Genomic DNA, 17,135 nt, shown 5'->3' with positions numbered 1-17,135 from the left:
CACTGGTCCATCATTCATATCAGACCTGCACGCTGCGCCCTGTCAGTCTGATATGAATTCACTTTGTGTGTTTCTATCATTTAAAAAACATAGCCAAACTTAGGGACCTAATGATACAAACAGACCTTGAGAAACTCATTCATGCTTTCATATCAAGCAGACTTGATTATTGTAATAGCCTCTTCTCAGGCCTCCCCAAGAAAACTATCAAACTACTACAATTAATCCAGAATGCAGCAGCAAGGATCCTGATGAGAGCTAAAAGAACAGATCACATCACACCACTACTCAGACGCTTACATTGGCTCCCTGTGAATCACAGAATCGATTTTAAAATACTGCTTCTTGTTTTTAAAACTTTGAATGGTAGTAGCCCCATCTATCTAAAAGATTTGCTCCACCACTACGCACCCCCAAGGAAATTCAAGCCTATAGAAACATTGTGAGTGTTCGTCTCGCTCAGCGCGCTCCCTCCTCCCACTTTCAGCACTTCTCTTTTCAGAGTCTCGCTGCACTTTTACGCGCGGCTCTAGAGACGCAGTGTCAGAGATCAGAGCGCTATGCAGAGCTTCAGTGTATGAGGGTATCCAGCCAGAGCTGGCACCGTTGCTGGAAAATGATCCTGCTGCTCGGTCTGCTTTGTATTCTCTGGGGAGAACAGGGTCGGTGTCTGGAGGAGGATGGAGGAGGTTTCGCCTTCGATGGAGACATCCGCCACTTCGCAGTGGCCACCAACACGGTTTATATCGCTACAGAGGAGAAGCTGTACCAGCTGAGCCACGACCTGACTCCGATCCACAGTCTGACCCAGAGAGGCATCTTGAAACCTGGTAAAGAGCCGGCAGATGATCAGTTTGACCGGGTCTCTGAGACGGCTGCCTGGAACGCAACTTTCAGCGTCAACTTATTATTACCATTTGTTAAGAACGACGCTCAGATCATCTGCGGTGTGACCGACAATCAGTGTGGTTACTGCGAGGTTCTGGACCTGAGGAACATCTCTAACCTTCTGTACAGAGAACACGTCCAGGTGGGACCACTGAGACGCAACAGCTCGTTCGTCGGTATCCTGGTGGATGTTAAGAAGAATCCAACTCAGACACAGACTTATATTCTGACCGCGATGCAGCCCGAAAACAGCAAGTGCTCCTCTGATGCTCAGACCATCAACCTTCAGGATGCGGATGACAAAGACCACGGAGGTATTTTTCATCCGACTGATGCATCAGGAGTCATACCTTTGATCAAAAATAAAGGCGATGTGGAGTTTGTGGACGGATTTCAGATCAGCTCGACCATCTATCTGCTCTCCAACATAAGAAGTGAGGCTAAAAGGAACAAAGTCCGTCTCATTTGGCTTGAAGGCGAAACAAGTAAAACCCAAACTCTCAAGTCTCTGCGGGGGGCGACTCTCAGAGTCTCTGATGGTGAAGACAGCAGACTTCTGGCCTCCTCGGTCATCCCAGGTGGACAGACGGTGCTTTGGAGCGGAGTGTTCAGTGTGGACGGAGAACAAAGCAACACTGAGCTGGTGGTGTTTGACATCAGTCTTGATCTCAGCTTAGAGAAAGATAAGGATCCAGACTTCTACTATGTGGATAGTCCCAACCCGAAGCAGGTAAATAATGTTTCAGTGGGGATTAGATGTTTTCTCTAGGTTTCACAGTATGTCTTCTCTGGTCATTCATGCAAGATAAACGTTCATCACTTCATTATTGTGTGGTTCCTACAAAGTCACTAAACTAGAAACATATATTGACTCACTTTAAGGACGTTCTTTGTGTCCTGTTATGTTTCTCAGCCTAAAACACTTAAACCAAAGGCAGTACTCTTCAGGCAGCCCTACATGACCTCTGTGCTGGCAGTGAGGAAGAAGACATGGATGGTTTTCTTCATTGGTACAGGAGATGGGCAGCTCTTTAAGGTAAGTGTGTATAAAGAGTGTTGTTATTGTGGAAAATATTATCTTATCAGGCATCTTGGTTTCCTTGAGGTCATATTAGGGGCCAGACCTTTCTCTAGACGACATCCACACTTTAGCTGGAGCCACGGACAATTAATTAAATTATAGTGCTTTGGGCCTGTGTTCCATGGGCTCTAAATATTGGGTTTGGCTATCATGAATAATTAAAAATTATCAAAAATAATTCTTTATTATTAAATAATTGGATCTAAATTACTAGATCACCTCGGGGCACCACCCTTCTGAGAAGGGAAAAGACTAATGTAAGGGCAGAAGCAACTGCTGATAGAAACAGGAAATAATGTGTGGACCAGGGAGTTGTTTGAGACAGCAATGCAAAGTGTGTGAACTTCATTTATATGAGACAGAAACAGAAACCTTGATAATTATGTGATTCACTGTAATAACCACACTAAAATGAAATAGAATCTAATGAGTACAGATACCTTTGTTAGGTTGTTAAACACGATTTGGCACTTAAATACAGTTTTTGCATGCCAAAAAAGTGCATCCAAATATTAGTAGCATGGACTGTACGTGCTTTATTTATTCAACATTTTGTGTAAGACAGCGTTCTTTATTATTATCATTTTTTTACATTGCTTATTCCTGTCACATTATATACTAGAGCTGCGCTGTGAGCGTTATTATTTCTTCTCTCTGTGCGTATCTTTCCACCTAGTGGTTTCACGTCCTGTGTACCACTTCACATACAGACCACAGATTTGTAATAGCTGTTTGCTACTTGTGGTTAGACTCCACTCAGTTGTAGGGTGAAAAATGCCTTGCTATCTTGAGTCCATGTCAGATCTGTCTAACACCCTCAGAAATAACAGCGCAACTTACGGTAACTGCTGATCAGTCATCAACAACAGCTTGGAGGAATTTTAGCCCTTTCCTCAGAACAGAACCGCTTCAGTTCTGAGATATTGGTGGGTTTCCTCATATTAATTGCTTGCTTTAGCTCCTTTCACAACATTTCTCTTGGATTAAGGTCAGGATTCCTCTCTGACCTTTCTTTTGTAGAATGACTTGTGTGCTATCAACCATAGCAAGCCGGATCAGAAGGAGATCAGACCATGACAAATCCCTTTTAAACATAACGGGGCAATGAACACTGTAACACTTGGAAACACTTCTGAACAGATGCAACTCACAGATATGTAATATTGGCTTATGATATGTAATTTTCTTAAATAAACAAATACAAAAGTATAATATTTTTGTGTAGTTTGTTTGATTGGGTTCTCGTTGTCTACTGTCAGGACTTGACTGAAAAAATCCACTGATGTTCTGAGTCATTTTTATACAGAAATGTAGAATGTTTTGAGGCACACAAAAACTTTCACATGCTTTTTTTTTGTTTCTTTTTTGAAGACACGTGAAAAAAACAACGTTGAACTGATTCTATGAACTATTACTGCATGTGTAGCTAAAGTCTGATATGTATTAGCTTAATTCTCTGTGCCATTCTGTTTGCAAAAGAATAAAGAAAACAGAATTTATACTGGGCTTTTCATAAGATTGATTGATGATAACAAACATTTAGAAGTCAATATTATGAAGTTGATTACAACTAGTTACATGTTTATTTGCTAACTATTTAACATAATTTTGTTGGTTGTAGCTAAATGAATGTGGAAAAATCTGATATTTGTATTTTTTATAATTTGACAATTTTCTTTATTGATCAGAGCTTCAATTGCTTTTGATTTGAAGGTATGTAACACAGATACATTGTTGTTGTCAGCTTGCTGTGGACAGGAACTACCACCCTGCTTGTCCCACGGTGCTCTACAGGGCCAATGACGACCGCCAAGTGTTTCCCAAAATACAACTGGATCAAGTAGATCAGAAACATGTCTACGTGGCATTTAGAAACCAGGTACTGCTGTTACTCACTCACTATTATTTTAGTGTCACATGTACCTTTGCTGTATTTTGAAGTGTCTCTAAACGTCTGCTTTTATTTCCAGATGAAGCATGTACCTGTATCAAAGTGCAGCACGTACACAAATGTACAGGAGTGTTGGTCTGCACAGGATCCATACTGTGTCTGGTGTGGCTCTAAACAAAGGTCAGAGAAACAACATCTGCATCTGACACCTTCAAAGACCCATCATGAACTTGATTATAAGAGATTTCTCTTTTCCCAGATGCACATTTGAAGACGACTGCAAAGATTCTGACTGGTTGTCCATTCCTGATGATTTCCAAGAGAAAATAGTTTCTCACAAAGTTGTAAAGAACCCCAGTGGAGAGGTACAGGTTATACACTAACACTATACAACTGTAACTATCAGTTACTTGTCACTCATCTCTCTTCCTTTCTCAGATCACACTAAAGATCCAGACCCACCTGACTGTGAACTGGAAGGAGTCTAACTTTGCCTGTCAAATCTCTGCATCATCTGGAGAACTTTGTACACAAAATAGTCCTCCTCTGTTCCCACAATGCACCTGCAGTCTATCCCATGGCTCAATTCCTGCTGACGGTCAGTAACTTTAGATAAATAATCCAGTTCACTTAAAATCAGAGAGGAGTTGTAGATGTTATGTGGTCATAAATCAGGCCTGTTCATTAATTTGCAACATGTCCCATCATAGCCACATACATCCAAAAATATTAATGAGAGAGACGACTCTGACAGAAGAAATATTCATTCATTCATTCATCTTCTATACCCGTTTAGTCCTGTTAAGGGTCACGGGGTCTGCTGGAGCCTATCCCAGCTGTCCAGAAGAAATATTCTACCAGTTAACACATCTGTGTTGTCATGTGGTAGAGGTCAAGACTCTGAAGTTCATCATATTGTTTTCTCTAACAGGCCTGGATGTCACTGTAAAGATCAGACTTGGGAAGACGCTACTTTCAGAGCGACTGAAGCTAACCAACTGCTCTGACATCAGTGGACATCCAAGTTCTGTCTTGTAAGTCCATTCGTATTTTGTAGAAATCAAAGACACATACTGTGATTAAACTATCATCCTTTGATCATGGTTGGTTGTGACTGTGCTTCATCACCATGGAGGATATCTATGATATAATATATACACATACTACACTGTAAAATGTAATAAGTTGACTTAAAAATGGTAAAGTATGTCATCAGATAGATAGACTATAACATGTCAATACAGATAACTGTAGATCTGAGTGATGGTAAGTAAGCACTACTCATTAAGAAAAAGATATATTTACAAATCGAAGCATTCACAGTAATAGTGAAAAAGAAGGAGCTGCCTTAAAATCTTTAAGTGAGTTGAACCAAAAGTTTTAAGACGTTGAAAGAAAGAGGGAGAACAGTTTGATGGGAGCACTAACTCCATTTGTTCTCTAAGACATACAACAAACAAACTCGGGAGCTAGCATCTTTCTCGCCAGTTACATACATACAACAGCAATGATTCAGGCTGACTGGAAGACATATGATACTGTGGCGTTGACTTAAATAAGAAGGAATGAAGACAACTTACAAATGATGTCTTGAAGGAGTCTGCATTCTCATCTCCACGGAGGACAGGAAGGTCAAGGAGGACTGCTGTTCGCTTCGCCTCTACAATGACCATCACAGTTGCTACTGCTGTAACTCGTTAGCTCTAATGACAGCTTGGTGGCAGTAATGTGTTTTACAATGAATGGTAGCAGTGGTAATGATAAACAAATAAACCAAAACTTGGCAGTGTAAAGATGTACAGTTAACCAGCAACCTCTCAGCAACAGATATTGAATAAGATATCTAAGTTTAATTAATAAATATCCAATTAAATTTACCATTTAGCTGCAGGTCACCTTCACGTGGCAGGGCCTGAAACTCTCCTTTTGCTTTGAGTGTAGTGTACAGCAGCCATCACCAAGAACGTCTAGCGAAGTGCTGCCACCTAGTGTCGGGCATAGGTATCAGGTTTCTCTGGGTTTTAGGGGCGGGTCCTCATCACATACTTTTGCATTACTTAAAGGGGAACTACGTTTTTTTTACAACCTGGACCTTATTTCTGGTATAAAATATGATCGTTTACTCACCCATATAACTTTTGTGTAATTTGTAGTCAGTCGATAGATATTTAGATCTGTGTATATCCATATAGTGGGAGTGACTGGGGCACCGAAACGCAGCCTCGGAACTCGGATGATGTCTTCTGACCTGGATGATGTCATCTCTGAGCGTCGCACACACCCACGACTGTCGGCTTGTTTACCTATAATTTGCTACTGCTAGTTTTTTGCAACATGGCTTAATATTGTTTTTCGATTCTGAGGTTGTGGACGAACCATAGCAGTAACAAATTACAGGTAAACAAGCCGACCGTCGCGGGTGCACACAGCGCTCAAAGAGATGACATCATCCAGGTCAGACAACATCTTCCAGGTTAGAAGACATCATCCGGGGTCTGTAGATTATCCTACAGACCTCGGATGATGATAAAAGCTAACTCCGGACTCAACGGGGAATAGCACTAGCGTACAATAACAAGATTTTGGTGAAATGAACGAGTTTCGCGGCAGATTATGTGTTATTTAGAGGCTGTGTTTTGGTGCCCCAGTCACTCCCACTATATGGATAAACGCAGATCTAAATATCTCCTGACTGACTACAAATTACACAAAAGTTATATGGGTGAGTAAACGATTGGATTTTATGCCAGAAATAAGGTCCAGGTTGTATAAAACAGTAGTTTCCCTTTAATGCTGATGACTTTAAAGTTGTATTAACTAGTCGTAACTTGAGAGTCTGCAATCAAAGCAAGCACATATCAGTTAAGATGACTTTCTGTTTATTAGAAATTACGTTTTACAGTGTACTTGACATAGTACTATATTAGTAAACATTGTGATCCATGTGAGTAGTTGTTAATATGTGTTTGTTTGTTCTTCAGGTGTCAGCAGTGTATCAAGGCTGGCTGTGGATGGAACGAAAACAGCTGTTCCTGGTCCAATCAAGGAGTGGAGGATGTAATAATGTTTGTTTTTATTTGAGGTTGTTTTTAAAATAAGCATGGCTCATGTTAGCTGATCTACAAGAATAAGCTGATTACATTTTCCTTACAGAGGCATTTTATTTATTAAAATTGGTATTCTAATATAAATATGTTTTATAGATTCACTTATTTGCATGGAGTAGGCCAGCTGAACCAAGGCTGGATGAACTTAGCTTATATCCAAAAAAAGGTTTAAAAAGGCAACTGGACTTGTAGAGTTTGTTCAGAAGACGTTTCACCACTCATCCGAGTAGCTTCTTCAGTTCTGGTGGACTGGTGGGAAATCTGAGGTTTAAATAGGAACTCCTCCTGAAAAAACTTGCTTGTTATGCTAATAACCAGAAACTGGTGCAGCTAATTTCCCTTAACGACTGGGTACTTACCTGTGGTGGAGGGGGGGACTGTGTTGTCCCTGTCCTCTTTCCTATGAATGGTTCTCTAACGACTCTTGTCCGTCAGAGGCTCCAGTGTCAAGGTGTGAATGAGACTGAAACTTCTTGGGGACAGAAGTTAAAACTGTATTGTAAATAGATGGCAAATTAAATCTCAGTCCACCTCCTCTGTTTAGTGAAGGTTTTTCCAGTTTGACATAGATGGCTTCCTTTACTCCTCTTTCAAACCATCGGTCTTCTCTGGCTAAGGAGGAGTTCCTATTTAAACCTCAGATTTCCCACCAGTCCACCAGAACTGAAGAAGCTACTCGGATGAGTGGTGAAACGTCTTCTGAACAACGTCTTCTGTTCCCTAATTATGGAGCAGTGATATGAAATAATAATATACACATTTATACAGTTAAATTCTTTTCTACCAACTGTTTTCCTGCATTTGGTAGCTGGATTATCGGTTTTAAATATTTGCATCTCTCAAGTTTTATGGATCTTATTTTCTAGTCCTGCACACGGCAGACAAACACATGTCAGATATAGCCCACTAAGAAAGATATTACACTGTATTATATAATAGTTGTTCTGTGTCTGAATATACCTTAGGTTAGCTGTGTGCAGTGTTTTTATTTTTTATCTGAACAAACATTAGATGCAACAGTTTCTGGATCAACTGTACAGTGACTGTAAACTTGCTGAATTTATTCCCCCACTCCGTCCTGCAGGATAATGTTTGCAAAAACATGGAGCCTGAGATTAACTTTTCTGTGAGTCTGAACCTCAACTGTTCCTCTGACAAATCACCTACATTCACTAAATGTTATAACAGTAGGGTAATGCTTTAAAGGTGATTTTTGTGTGTTTTTTTTTTTTTTGTGTTAGAAGCCAGAAATCTCCTCCATCACTCCCAGTGTTGTGTCTTTCTACGGTAGAAACCATGCATTGTTGTCAGGTCAGAACCTCATTAATGTGACCAGAGTGAGGATCCAGACAGACCGAGACTGTACTCCACAAGAGTGAGTCACTTTACAGACAACACTAGAAGACCTACACTAGAAAAACACATATACTGTGAACTGACATATTCTACAGTGTCATGTTTTCTGTACATTATAGTTATTGTGATGATGGTGAGTCTTGATCTGTTTCTCTTTCAGATCTCCTGTATGGAACAAGACTGGTGTGAGTCTGACGTTCCACATTCCCAGCACAGATAAGAAAGGTGTTGTCAAAGCATGTGTTCTACTGCCAGATGGCAGTTGCCACGGCAACACTAAAATCACCTATCGATCAACACCATCCTGCACCAACATTGCACCAAGCAGCACCTGGGCCAGGTAGGTTTTAATTAGTCAGTTTAATACTGTCAACAAAATGCACAGTGGTAGGCCCTCCAAAAGAACCAGGGATAAATACCTTCTCTCTGATTGGCTGCTTCCTCTGATTGGCTGCTGTTCCATGTCCTGCAGTGGGAAGAGAAATGTCACACTCATAGGGGTCCACCTGGAGTCTGTGGAAGGAATCACACACAGCCACAGCCAACAGGAAGTCCAACTTTCCAGAACCAGCAGCAGTCAGGTGGGCCTCTAGACACAATGCCCCTTTGTTATATAACATTAATTATGCTATATGATATGGTATCTTGTAAATACTATATTGTATTCAATTGTGAATTAAATACAAAGTAAATTAAAATTAAAATGAATTTTAAAAATAAAATAAAAAATAGATATAGTATCTTTGAGACATTTCAGTCAGGTTTTAGACCATTGCACACCACAGAAAATGCAGACAAGGGAGAGAGAGTGCAATTTAAATTCTTTAAACCTTTTGAAAGAACTTTCTTAGTCACTAGAGCTAACCTCACATAGTTTCACATTTCACACTACTTTTGTTGTACCACAGGGTTCAATTTTAGGTCCAATTTTATTCTCCATCAAAGTGCTTCCACTTGGCCAAATCATGCAGATGACATGCAGACATATTTTCCATTGATCTGGTGTCCCAAGAAGCCTAGCTGCTACTTTAGATCATCTCAGTGTTCAGAAGTCTGGATCTCTTATCAGCTACCAGGAACCCAAGACCAGACATTTAGCAGCAGTATTTACTTTGAGTTAAGTGTTGAACCACATATGAAAATGTGGACTCTTGTGTATTTGCCTTTGACTTTGCTATATATATATATATATATATATATATATATATATATATATATATATATATATACATAGTTATCAGCTGGATAGTTGAGCGGTTAATGTCCTGAAAAGTCAGCTGAATGGCAGGAACAAGATCCAAGCTATCAACATGTACGCAGTACCGCTGGGATCATAAGCTGGCCAAAGGAGGAGATAGAAGCCACAGACATCAAGACAAGAAAGCTCCTCACTATGCACGGAGGGTTTCACCCCGAATCCAGCACCCTGAGACTGTATACTAAGCGGAAAGAGGGAGGCCGAGGACAAGTGAGCATCAGGGCCACTATCCAGGATGAAACATCAAAAATCCAAGAGTACATCAGAAAAATGGCCACAAACGATGAACTGCTAAGTGAATGTCTCAGGCAACAGAAACCCGATAAGAGTGCAGAGGAAGAGGAGCAGACAACCTGGAGGGACAAGCCCCTACATGGCATGTACCACCGTCAAATTGAAGAAGTGGCTGATATTGAGAAGACCTACCAATGGCTGGAAAAGGCTGGACTCAGAGACAGCACAGAGGCACTGATCATGGCAGCACAAGAACAGGCCCTAGGTACAAGAGCCATAGAGACCAAGATCTACAAGAGTAGATCAGATCCAAGGTGCAGACTATGCAAAGATGCCCCTGAAACAGTCCAGCACATAATAGCAGGGTGTAAGATGCAAGCCGGGTCAGCGTACATGGAGAGACACAACCAAGTGGCTGGCATAGTGTACAGGAACATCTGTACCCAGTATGGAATAGAAGCACCCAAATCCCAATGGGCCGCACCACAGAAGGTGGCTGAGAACAACAGGGCCAAGGTACTGTGGGACTTCAGCTTCCAGGCTGACAAACAGGTCCTGGCTAACCAATCAGACATAGTGGTGGTAGAGAAAGAGCAGAAGAAGGCGGTGGTGATAGACGTGGCGATACCAGCAGACGCCAACATCAGAAAGAAGGAACACGAAAAGGTTGAAAAGTACCAAGGGTTGAAAGAACAGCTGGAACAGATGTGGAAGGTCAAGGCGAGCGTGATCCCCGTGGTAGTAGGAGCACTCGGGGCAGTGACCCCCAAACTGGGGGAGTGGCTCCAACAGATCCCAGGAACAACATCAGAAGCCTCAGTCCAGAAGAGCGCAGTCCTAGGAACAGCTAAGATACTGCGCAGAACCCTCAAACTCCCAGGCCTCTGGTAGAGGACCCGAGCTTGAGCATGACACAGGTATCTGTGTCATGCTCAAGCTCGGGACCCCAAGAGGGTGAGAGGGACGTTTTTTTTTTTTTTTTATGTTGAGACATTAAATTGCATTGCTTACTGGCCATGTCAGCATCATTACCATATCATGCAAGCCACACCCAGTTTCCATTATATATAACAGACGTAAATTCCCCACAGAAACTCTCCTATGAGACACCTGCAGCTTTAAACCCTCAGATGATTTCTGTCAGCACTGTGTATTTGAAAGTAGCCAATCAATCCTTGGCCTGCTCCACAACTATAACCTACTATCCAGACCCTGTGTTCACCACCTTCACATCCACAATGAGAGCGAATGGGGCTCACGTCACAATAGAGGTAAAACTTTTTAACTTTTTTTTTTATTATTATCATTATTTTATTTTACATTATTTTATTTGTTTTATATTTTCTTAACAGATATGCAAACATCAAGCATTTATCATTTTATCATTTCAGAAAAAGGCAGATAAACTGGAGATGACAGCAGCAGAGTTGTCAGTGTGGGGTGTTCAAGACGGAAAGAAATACCCTTGTATCATGAAAGGCAGAGAAACCAACAACCAGACTGACTTTTTCACCTGTGAGATACAAACCACATCCAGCTATACATTTCAGCACATAGAGGTAAAACTTTCCTCTGAACTGGAAAATACTGAGTCAAAGTTGAGGCAGTTTAGTTTTAATGCAATGACTTTCAAATAGAGACATTTACCTAAAACCTTTGATGAACACAGTAAAAAGATTTTTGACTGACTGCTCCTTTGTGACATTCCACTGTGAAATTTCTTTTCAATAGAAGTGCCATTATTGTTTTCTAGATAATGTATGGTGTCCAGACAGTGAAGCTAGGTCCTCCACATTTAGTTCATCAGGTCCTTCTGATAGTGTGTCTGTTGCTGATACCCTTTGTCATAGGTGGTAAGTGATTTTGATCCATCAACGGTTTATGTCAAAGTCTCAACTTGTACGTTGCATTATGTTTAATGATTGCTTTCTGCTATTTTCATTAGAGATATTGGGGAATAAATACTGACTAAGATATTTTTCTGTTCCACTTAATAGAGGAAGTTCTATTTTTCTGCTCAGTTTTAATCAGTAACTCTTCATCTTTCAGTGTTGGTGTTTATCTATTACTGGAAAAAGAGACTCACCGCTGAGATGAACACGCTCTGACCACGGATGTCTAGTTCTTCTTCCTGTCTCTGTTGGTTTATTTGTAACTTTGTGGTTCAGATGAGACTTGAGGCAGCCACTGCTAGCAGCCAAGAGTAATCCCACACAATCCATTTATCATTGTGTATAGTTGTGTATAGTTATCATACAGACCTCAGAGTAGCAGTAATCCTCCCCTGTTCTAAATCCCAACCAGAAAGCAAATAAGCATATTTCCCAAAATCAGGAACTATTCCATTAAAGCATCAGGCCATTGGAGCTTTTTGACATTTACTCTTTTGATACAGGCTATAGAAGTAATATATACAAAGTCATTGTATTTTAGGTGGAATGTTAATATTAAGAGACCATTCAAAGTACGTATTACTTATGCTGTACTTATTATAGGTTTTGTCTCATTTTTTATATAATTTTTATACCAGTGTTTACTTCTATATACTTTTTAGTGACCATATTGAAATAAATGCTTATCCTATTACTACCTTGTAATTATTTAATACTTCATGGGTAATTAGAGAAGTATTAGAGAAGTATTGACAGTGTGATTTATTTCTTGGTTTTCCCTAAATATATATATATATATACATATATATATATATGTATATATATATATATATATGCAGAAGTGCAGCCCTTTATGCTCAATGAAAACCTTCTAAATGTAGGACGGAGACAGCTGACATACTGCTGCAGTGGGAATGAATGCTGATCAAGACAAACTCCGGACTCAACAGGGAATAGCACTAGCATGTCATAACAAAATATTGGTGAAATGAAAAAGTTTCGCAGCAGATAATGTGTTATTTAGAGGCTGTGTTTCGTTGCCCCAGTCACTCCCACTATATGGACGTAGATCTAAATATCGTCCGAATGACTCCAAATGACACCAAAGTTATATGGGTGAGTAAACGAGCGCATTTTATGGCAGAAATAAGGTTGTAAAAAAACAGTAGTTCCCCTTTAACTTGTATTTTCCCTCCTTGTGTTTACCCTTTGACCCTGGGAACGCATGTACACATGGACAGTGTGTCATTGTTAGTATGTTGCAGATTGCGGACACTGAGTTGTACTGAACGTGAACTGAATAAAGTCGCTCGAGATATACAAACATATAGTGTTTATTGCATCTAACACTGGTAGCAGAGGATGGCTGCTAGTTACAAAGTCCCGCCGAAGTTTGATGATACCAGACCGTATGAAGGTTGGAAAAATGAAATCAACATCTTAACGCGAGTTACAGAACTTGACAAAAAGAAACAGGCACTCGCTGTCGCTTTGGGGCTCGAATGAAGAGGCCGGGAAATAGCCATGGAAATACCCACAGAAGACTTGGACAATGATAACGGTATGGATACGTTGTTAGTGAAACTGGACTGGAGTGTTCCTGAAGGAGGAAAAAGACCGCACATATGAAGTGTATTCCCATTTTGATGGCATTACAAAAGACAGTTCTGTATCCATGTCGGACTATATCATTGACTTTGAGCTGCGATATAACTGGATGAAAAACTACAATATGACAATATGACACTACCTTACGCTGTGTTAGTATTTAAGCTCTTGGACACGACTTGTCTGGACATGAAAAGCAGGCAACTTGCACTGACGGCATGCACGGAGTTAAAGACATGAAATCGGCACTTAAGAGGAATTTCGGAGGAAAAACGCCAGGCACATCAAACAAGTGTACAAGTGAACCAGCAGGACGTGGCGATCTTTACAGAGCAAAGACAGCAAGGACGAGGAAAACGCAACACAATGTTACAGACTGGACAACAGAGGCAGCCTTTACCGGGTACCAATCCACTGGATAAATTCGGTAAGAGATCAAGATGTGCCATCTGTCAGAGCACGATTCATTGGGCTAAAGATTGTCCTCATAAGAAGAGTGAACAAGTAAAATTAACTGAAGATGAAAATATTGAGGAATGTAACATCACACTTGTAGTGGCCAAAAATAAAATAAAATAAAATAAAATACATGTCCTGTGCGTCTGTCCTATTCCTTTTTTATTTAGGCGGATGAGCAGTGTGTCTGACGCGCAGCCACAAAAAATCCAGTAAGCCGTGATGTTCTCCAATAAAAAGAAATTTATTATAAAAACCAGAAAAACAAAAACATAAAGCAAAACATGATGACAGTATCGCTGCCATCCAGGGACCCGCGTCTCTTCTTCTTCTTCTTCTTCTTTGTTTATTGGCAGATTACATCTCTTTGGTGCATACCGCCACCAACTGTACAGGAGTGTGCAAAGGGACTTGGCATACTATCATGGTACTCTACGGTTGAAGAGGAAACGTTATATTTAAAAAAAAAAAAAAAAAAAAAAAAAAAGGATCCTAGATCCTTTTAATTAAACCTGTGTCATTCAGAAAAATGAATAAGGATCTGATCCTGTCTCTTTGCATTCCTTCTTCCTTAAGGATGTTCTCAATCCCATTTTCAGCCTCTCTTTCTTTCCATTGCTGCCTGTGCTCTGTGTATTTTTTGCACTTAAATAAAATATGGTCTACATCTTCTATAACATGACATTCAGAACATAAACCATTACTCTTCCCAATTAATCTTAGTGTACCATTAATACCCGCGTCTCCATTCAAACTCTCAAGTTAAAGGTTAAGCCCCGCCCTCGCCACCTGAGGAGGGAGGAGAGCGCACCTTACTGCCACCTATGTATACTTGACAAAACAGAAATTATCATTAGTTATTAGAAGAACATGTAATCAATGTCATCCCAAAATAATCAATATATCCTGTAAACAGAAATAAATTAAACAGCCCTAAATGCGGCTCCTACAACACTGTTAACAAAAGCCCAATGTCTGACTCAGAAATCCTCCTGGCTGAATCTCTGGGGTCAGCTATTATTGACACTGCTTGTACTCCTGTATGTGGAGAGAAATGGCTGGAAAACTATGTGAAAGACCTCAGCCCAGACCAAGTGAACTAGGTACTGCCAACAGAAATCCTCAGTTACAGGCCATTTCGATTTTGAGATGGAAACTTAGTATATTCCACCAGAAACGTGAAACTTCCTGCTTAAATAGGACAGACAAAATGTCACGTTGAGGCTGAAGTGGTCAAAGTTGATATCCCACCGCTGCTGAGCAAAACATCTTTGATTTCGGACATGGAAAATGACCAAGCTGTGACGTTCAGACAACCTGTGCCTCTTGAATTCACTAGCTCTGGCCACTACTGTGTAGACATCAGAGACAAAGATACTGAAAAGAGTCGGATTGAAGATGAGGTCCTCACTGTCACTGAAAACATGTCATCAGATGCAACAAGTCAGACTGAAGATGAAGTCCTTACAGTGACAGAAAACATGTCCACTGATGAGAAACATAAAGTTCTCCTGAAGCTTCACAAACAGTTTGGCCATGCTTCCACAGACCGTCTACAGAGGCTCATTCACAGCGCAGGAAATAAGGACAAAGAATGGATTACTATTTTGCAACAAATAGTACATGACTGTGACATATGCAAGAGGTACAGCAAGACGAAGCCAAAGCCTGCTGCAGGTTTGCCCTTGGCCTCTGAGTATAATGAAATGGTAGCGGTGGACCTGCACGAATTTTTCGGGACTCCCGCGGTACGGGAGTCAATTTCACTGTCGGTAACGTGATAGGGACGGGATAGAGCAAATAACGCTGCAATGCTTTGAGTGCGACCAACTTTAGACAACAACATAGGGAGCAGGACGGGATTTGGTAGTCTTTCTCTAGGGATTTTTTATTATTTTTTTATTTTTTGGGGGCGGCAATCACATAAGCAGGAAATGACTGCTGTATTTTTGTGGGCTCGGATGGGAGCGACAATTGATTCCCGTGTCACCCTCTAGATGGAATGAATGAATCAATAAAGGACACTGCTGGCGACGAGATGAACAAGTTTTTGACGCGCTCCCACGCAAACCTGTTACACTGATCATAGTAACACAGTAAAGTTTACTTTTATTTGTTCAGAAAACACCTCTGATGCACTTACTATGTGTGAAATAAACTACAATGGAGTCTGGAAACAATTATTTTTTTTTGGGGGGGGGGGGGGGGGGGCTGCATGCCGGTGCATGTGAGCAGTGAGAGGCTACACCGACCTCTAGTGGCAAGAAATGAGAACGCAGGCTGTGGCCTAATTAAAGAGATTTCTCAAATTATAGGTAAATAGCAGGTAAACAACAGACCCTTGTCATGCGAGTTTCAAGTGGACAACACCCACAGATGTTCACATTTAAACCCCAGCTCCCTACCAGTCATTTAGAGCTAAAGAAGCTACTTGGATGAGTGGTGAAACGTCTTAACGAAACTTTACCATGTTCCCCTCGTTTCAGCTTGATTTTTGTCTTATAAAGTGGAATTCCACCCTTGTAAATATCACCTGAATAAAGATTTACAAAGCAAAGATATATTACATAAAATTCAATTCAATTTTATTTATATAGCGTCAATAACGATACAAATCGTCTCAAGACGCTTTACAAAAACCCGGCCTGAAACCCCCAGAGCAAGCCTGAAGGCAACGGTGGCAAGGAAAAACTCCCTTTTAACAGGAAGAAACCTCGAGCAGAACCCAGCTCATATGGAGGGACCCATCTGCCTGGGGCCAGCCGGGTACAAACAGAAGAAAGAGAGAAGAGAACAGCAAAGAGAGAAGAGAAGAGAACAGCAAGATAAACATACATCTGTCATAGATACACATATCTGAATAAAAGAAGATTTAATAAAAAGATTTCTAGTAAACGTTCCATAATGATTTGATTCAGTAGAGCTCAACTACTGAGAAGAGAGAAATAACCCAATAGAAATGTTTCCTGCTGGCCCAAGTCAGCTTGATAATGATGTTATCATGTGCTTCTTTGCAAAATGTAACTTAGTGACTTGTTTTATGGTTGCGGAGCAGTGGAACAGTCAGTTTCTCTGACAGCTCTCCATCCAAATGTTGTACTGGTGCATGACTTTAGCACTGAATTGCATTTACCTATTATATGTGTATTTGCACATCACTGATGAATACCACTATACATCAGCAAAGCCATGAGTGTACTGTAAACACTAGAATGGACTGAATGACTGGGGTAGAGGAGGCATTGAAATTTGAAATATAGTACGGATAAAGGAGTTACAAAAGAGACTGACACCCACAGAAGTCTCTGGATTTCATTTCCTTAGCTCTTAATGCTATTTCTTTTTTATTGTCGCAGCAGTAAGG

The 17,135-nt window shown here is 40.6% G+C and overlaps 1 protein-coding gene across 1 annotated transcript; it reads left to right on the top strand.

Annotated features, from left to right (window-relative positions):
- The first annotated feature begins 275 nt into the window (after positions 1 to 275).
- Positions 276 to 12,401, top strand: LOC311508346 (plexin-C1-like). The gene is made up of 16 exons (XM_084573058.1): positions 276 to 1,618; positions 1,802 to 1,924; positions 3,714 to 3,848; positions 3,940 to 4,040; positions 4,120 to 4,225; positions 4,299 to 4,458; positions 4,792 to 4,894; positions 6,842 to 6,917; positions 8,052 to 8,093; positions 8,209 to 8,342; positions 8,484 to 8,663; positions 8,796 to 8,904; positions 10,907 to 11,086; positions 11,207 to 11,374; positions 11,569 to 11,668; positions 11,865 to 12,401. Exons 1-16 carry the CDS (start codon positions 578 to 580, stop codon positions 11,921 to 11,923), a joined length of 2,817 nt encoding a protein of 938 aa, XP_084429184.1. The 5' UTR covers positions 276 to 577; the 3' UTR covers positions 11,924 to 12,401.
- Positions 12,402 to 17,135: the final 4,734 nt, after the last annotated feature.

Source organism: Chelon labrosus (assembly GCF_963514085.1).
Source record: "Chelon labrosus genome assembly, chromosome: 23".
Taxonomy (NCBI): domain Eukaryota; kingdom Metazoa; phylum Chordata; class Actinopteri; order Mugiliformes; family Mugilidae; genus Chelon; species Chelon labrosus.
This window is presented reverse-complemented; position numbering and strand designations above follow the sequence as displayed.

Coding starts and splice junctions, on each gene's coding strand:
- LOC311508346 (XM_084573058.1), top strand. CDS start 578: ATGAGGGTATCCAGCCAGAGCTGGCACCGTTGCTGGAAAATGATCCTG. Junction 1,619..1,801: donor ATAGTCCCAACCCGAAGCAG/GTAAATAATGTT, acceptor TATGTTTCTCAG/CCTAAAACACTTAAACCAAA. Junction 8,664..8,795: donor CCAAGCAGCACCTGGGCCAG/GTAGGTTTTAAT, acceptor CATGTCCTGCAG/TGGGAAGAGAAATGTCACAC.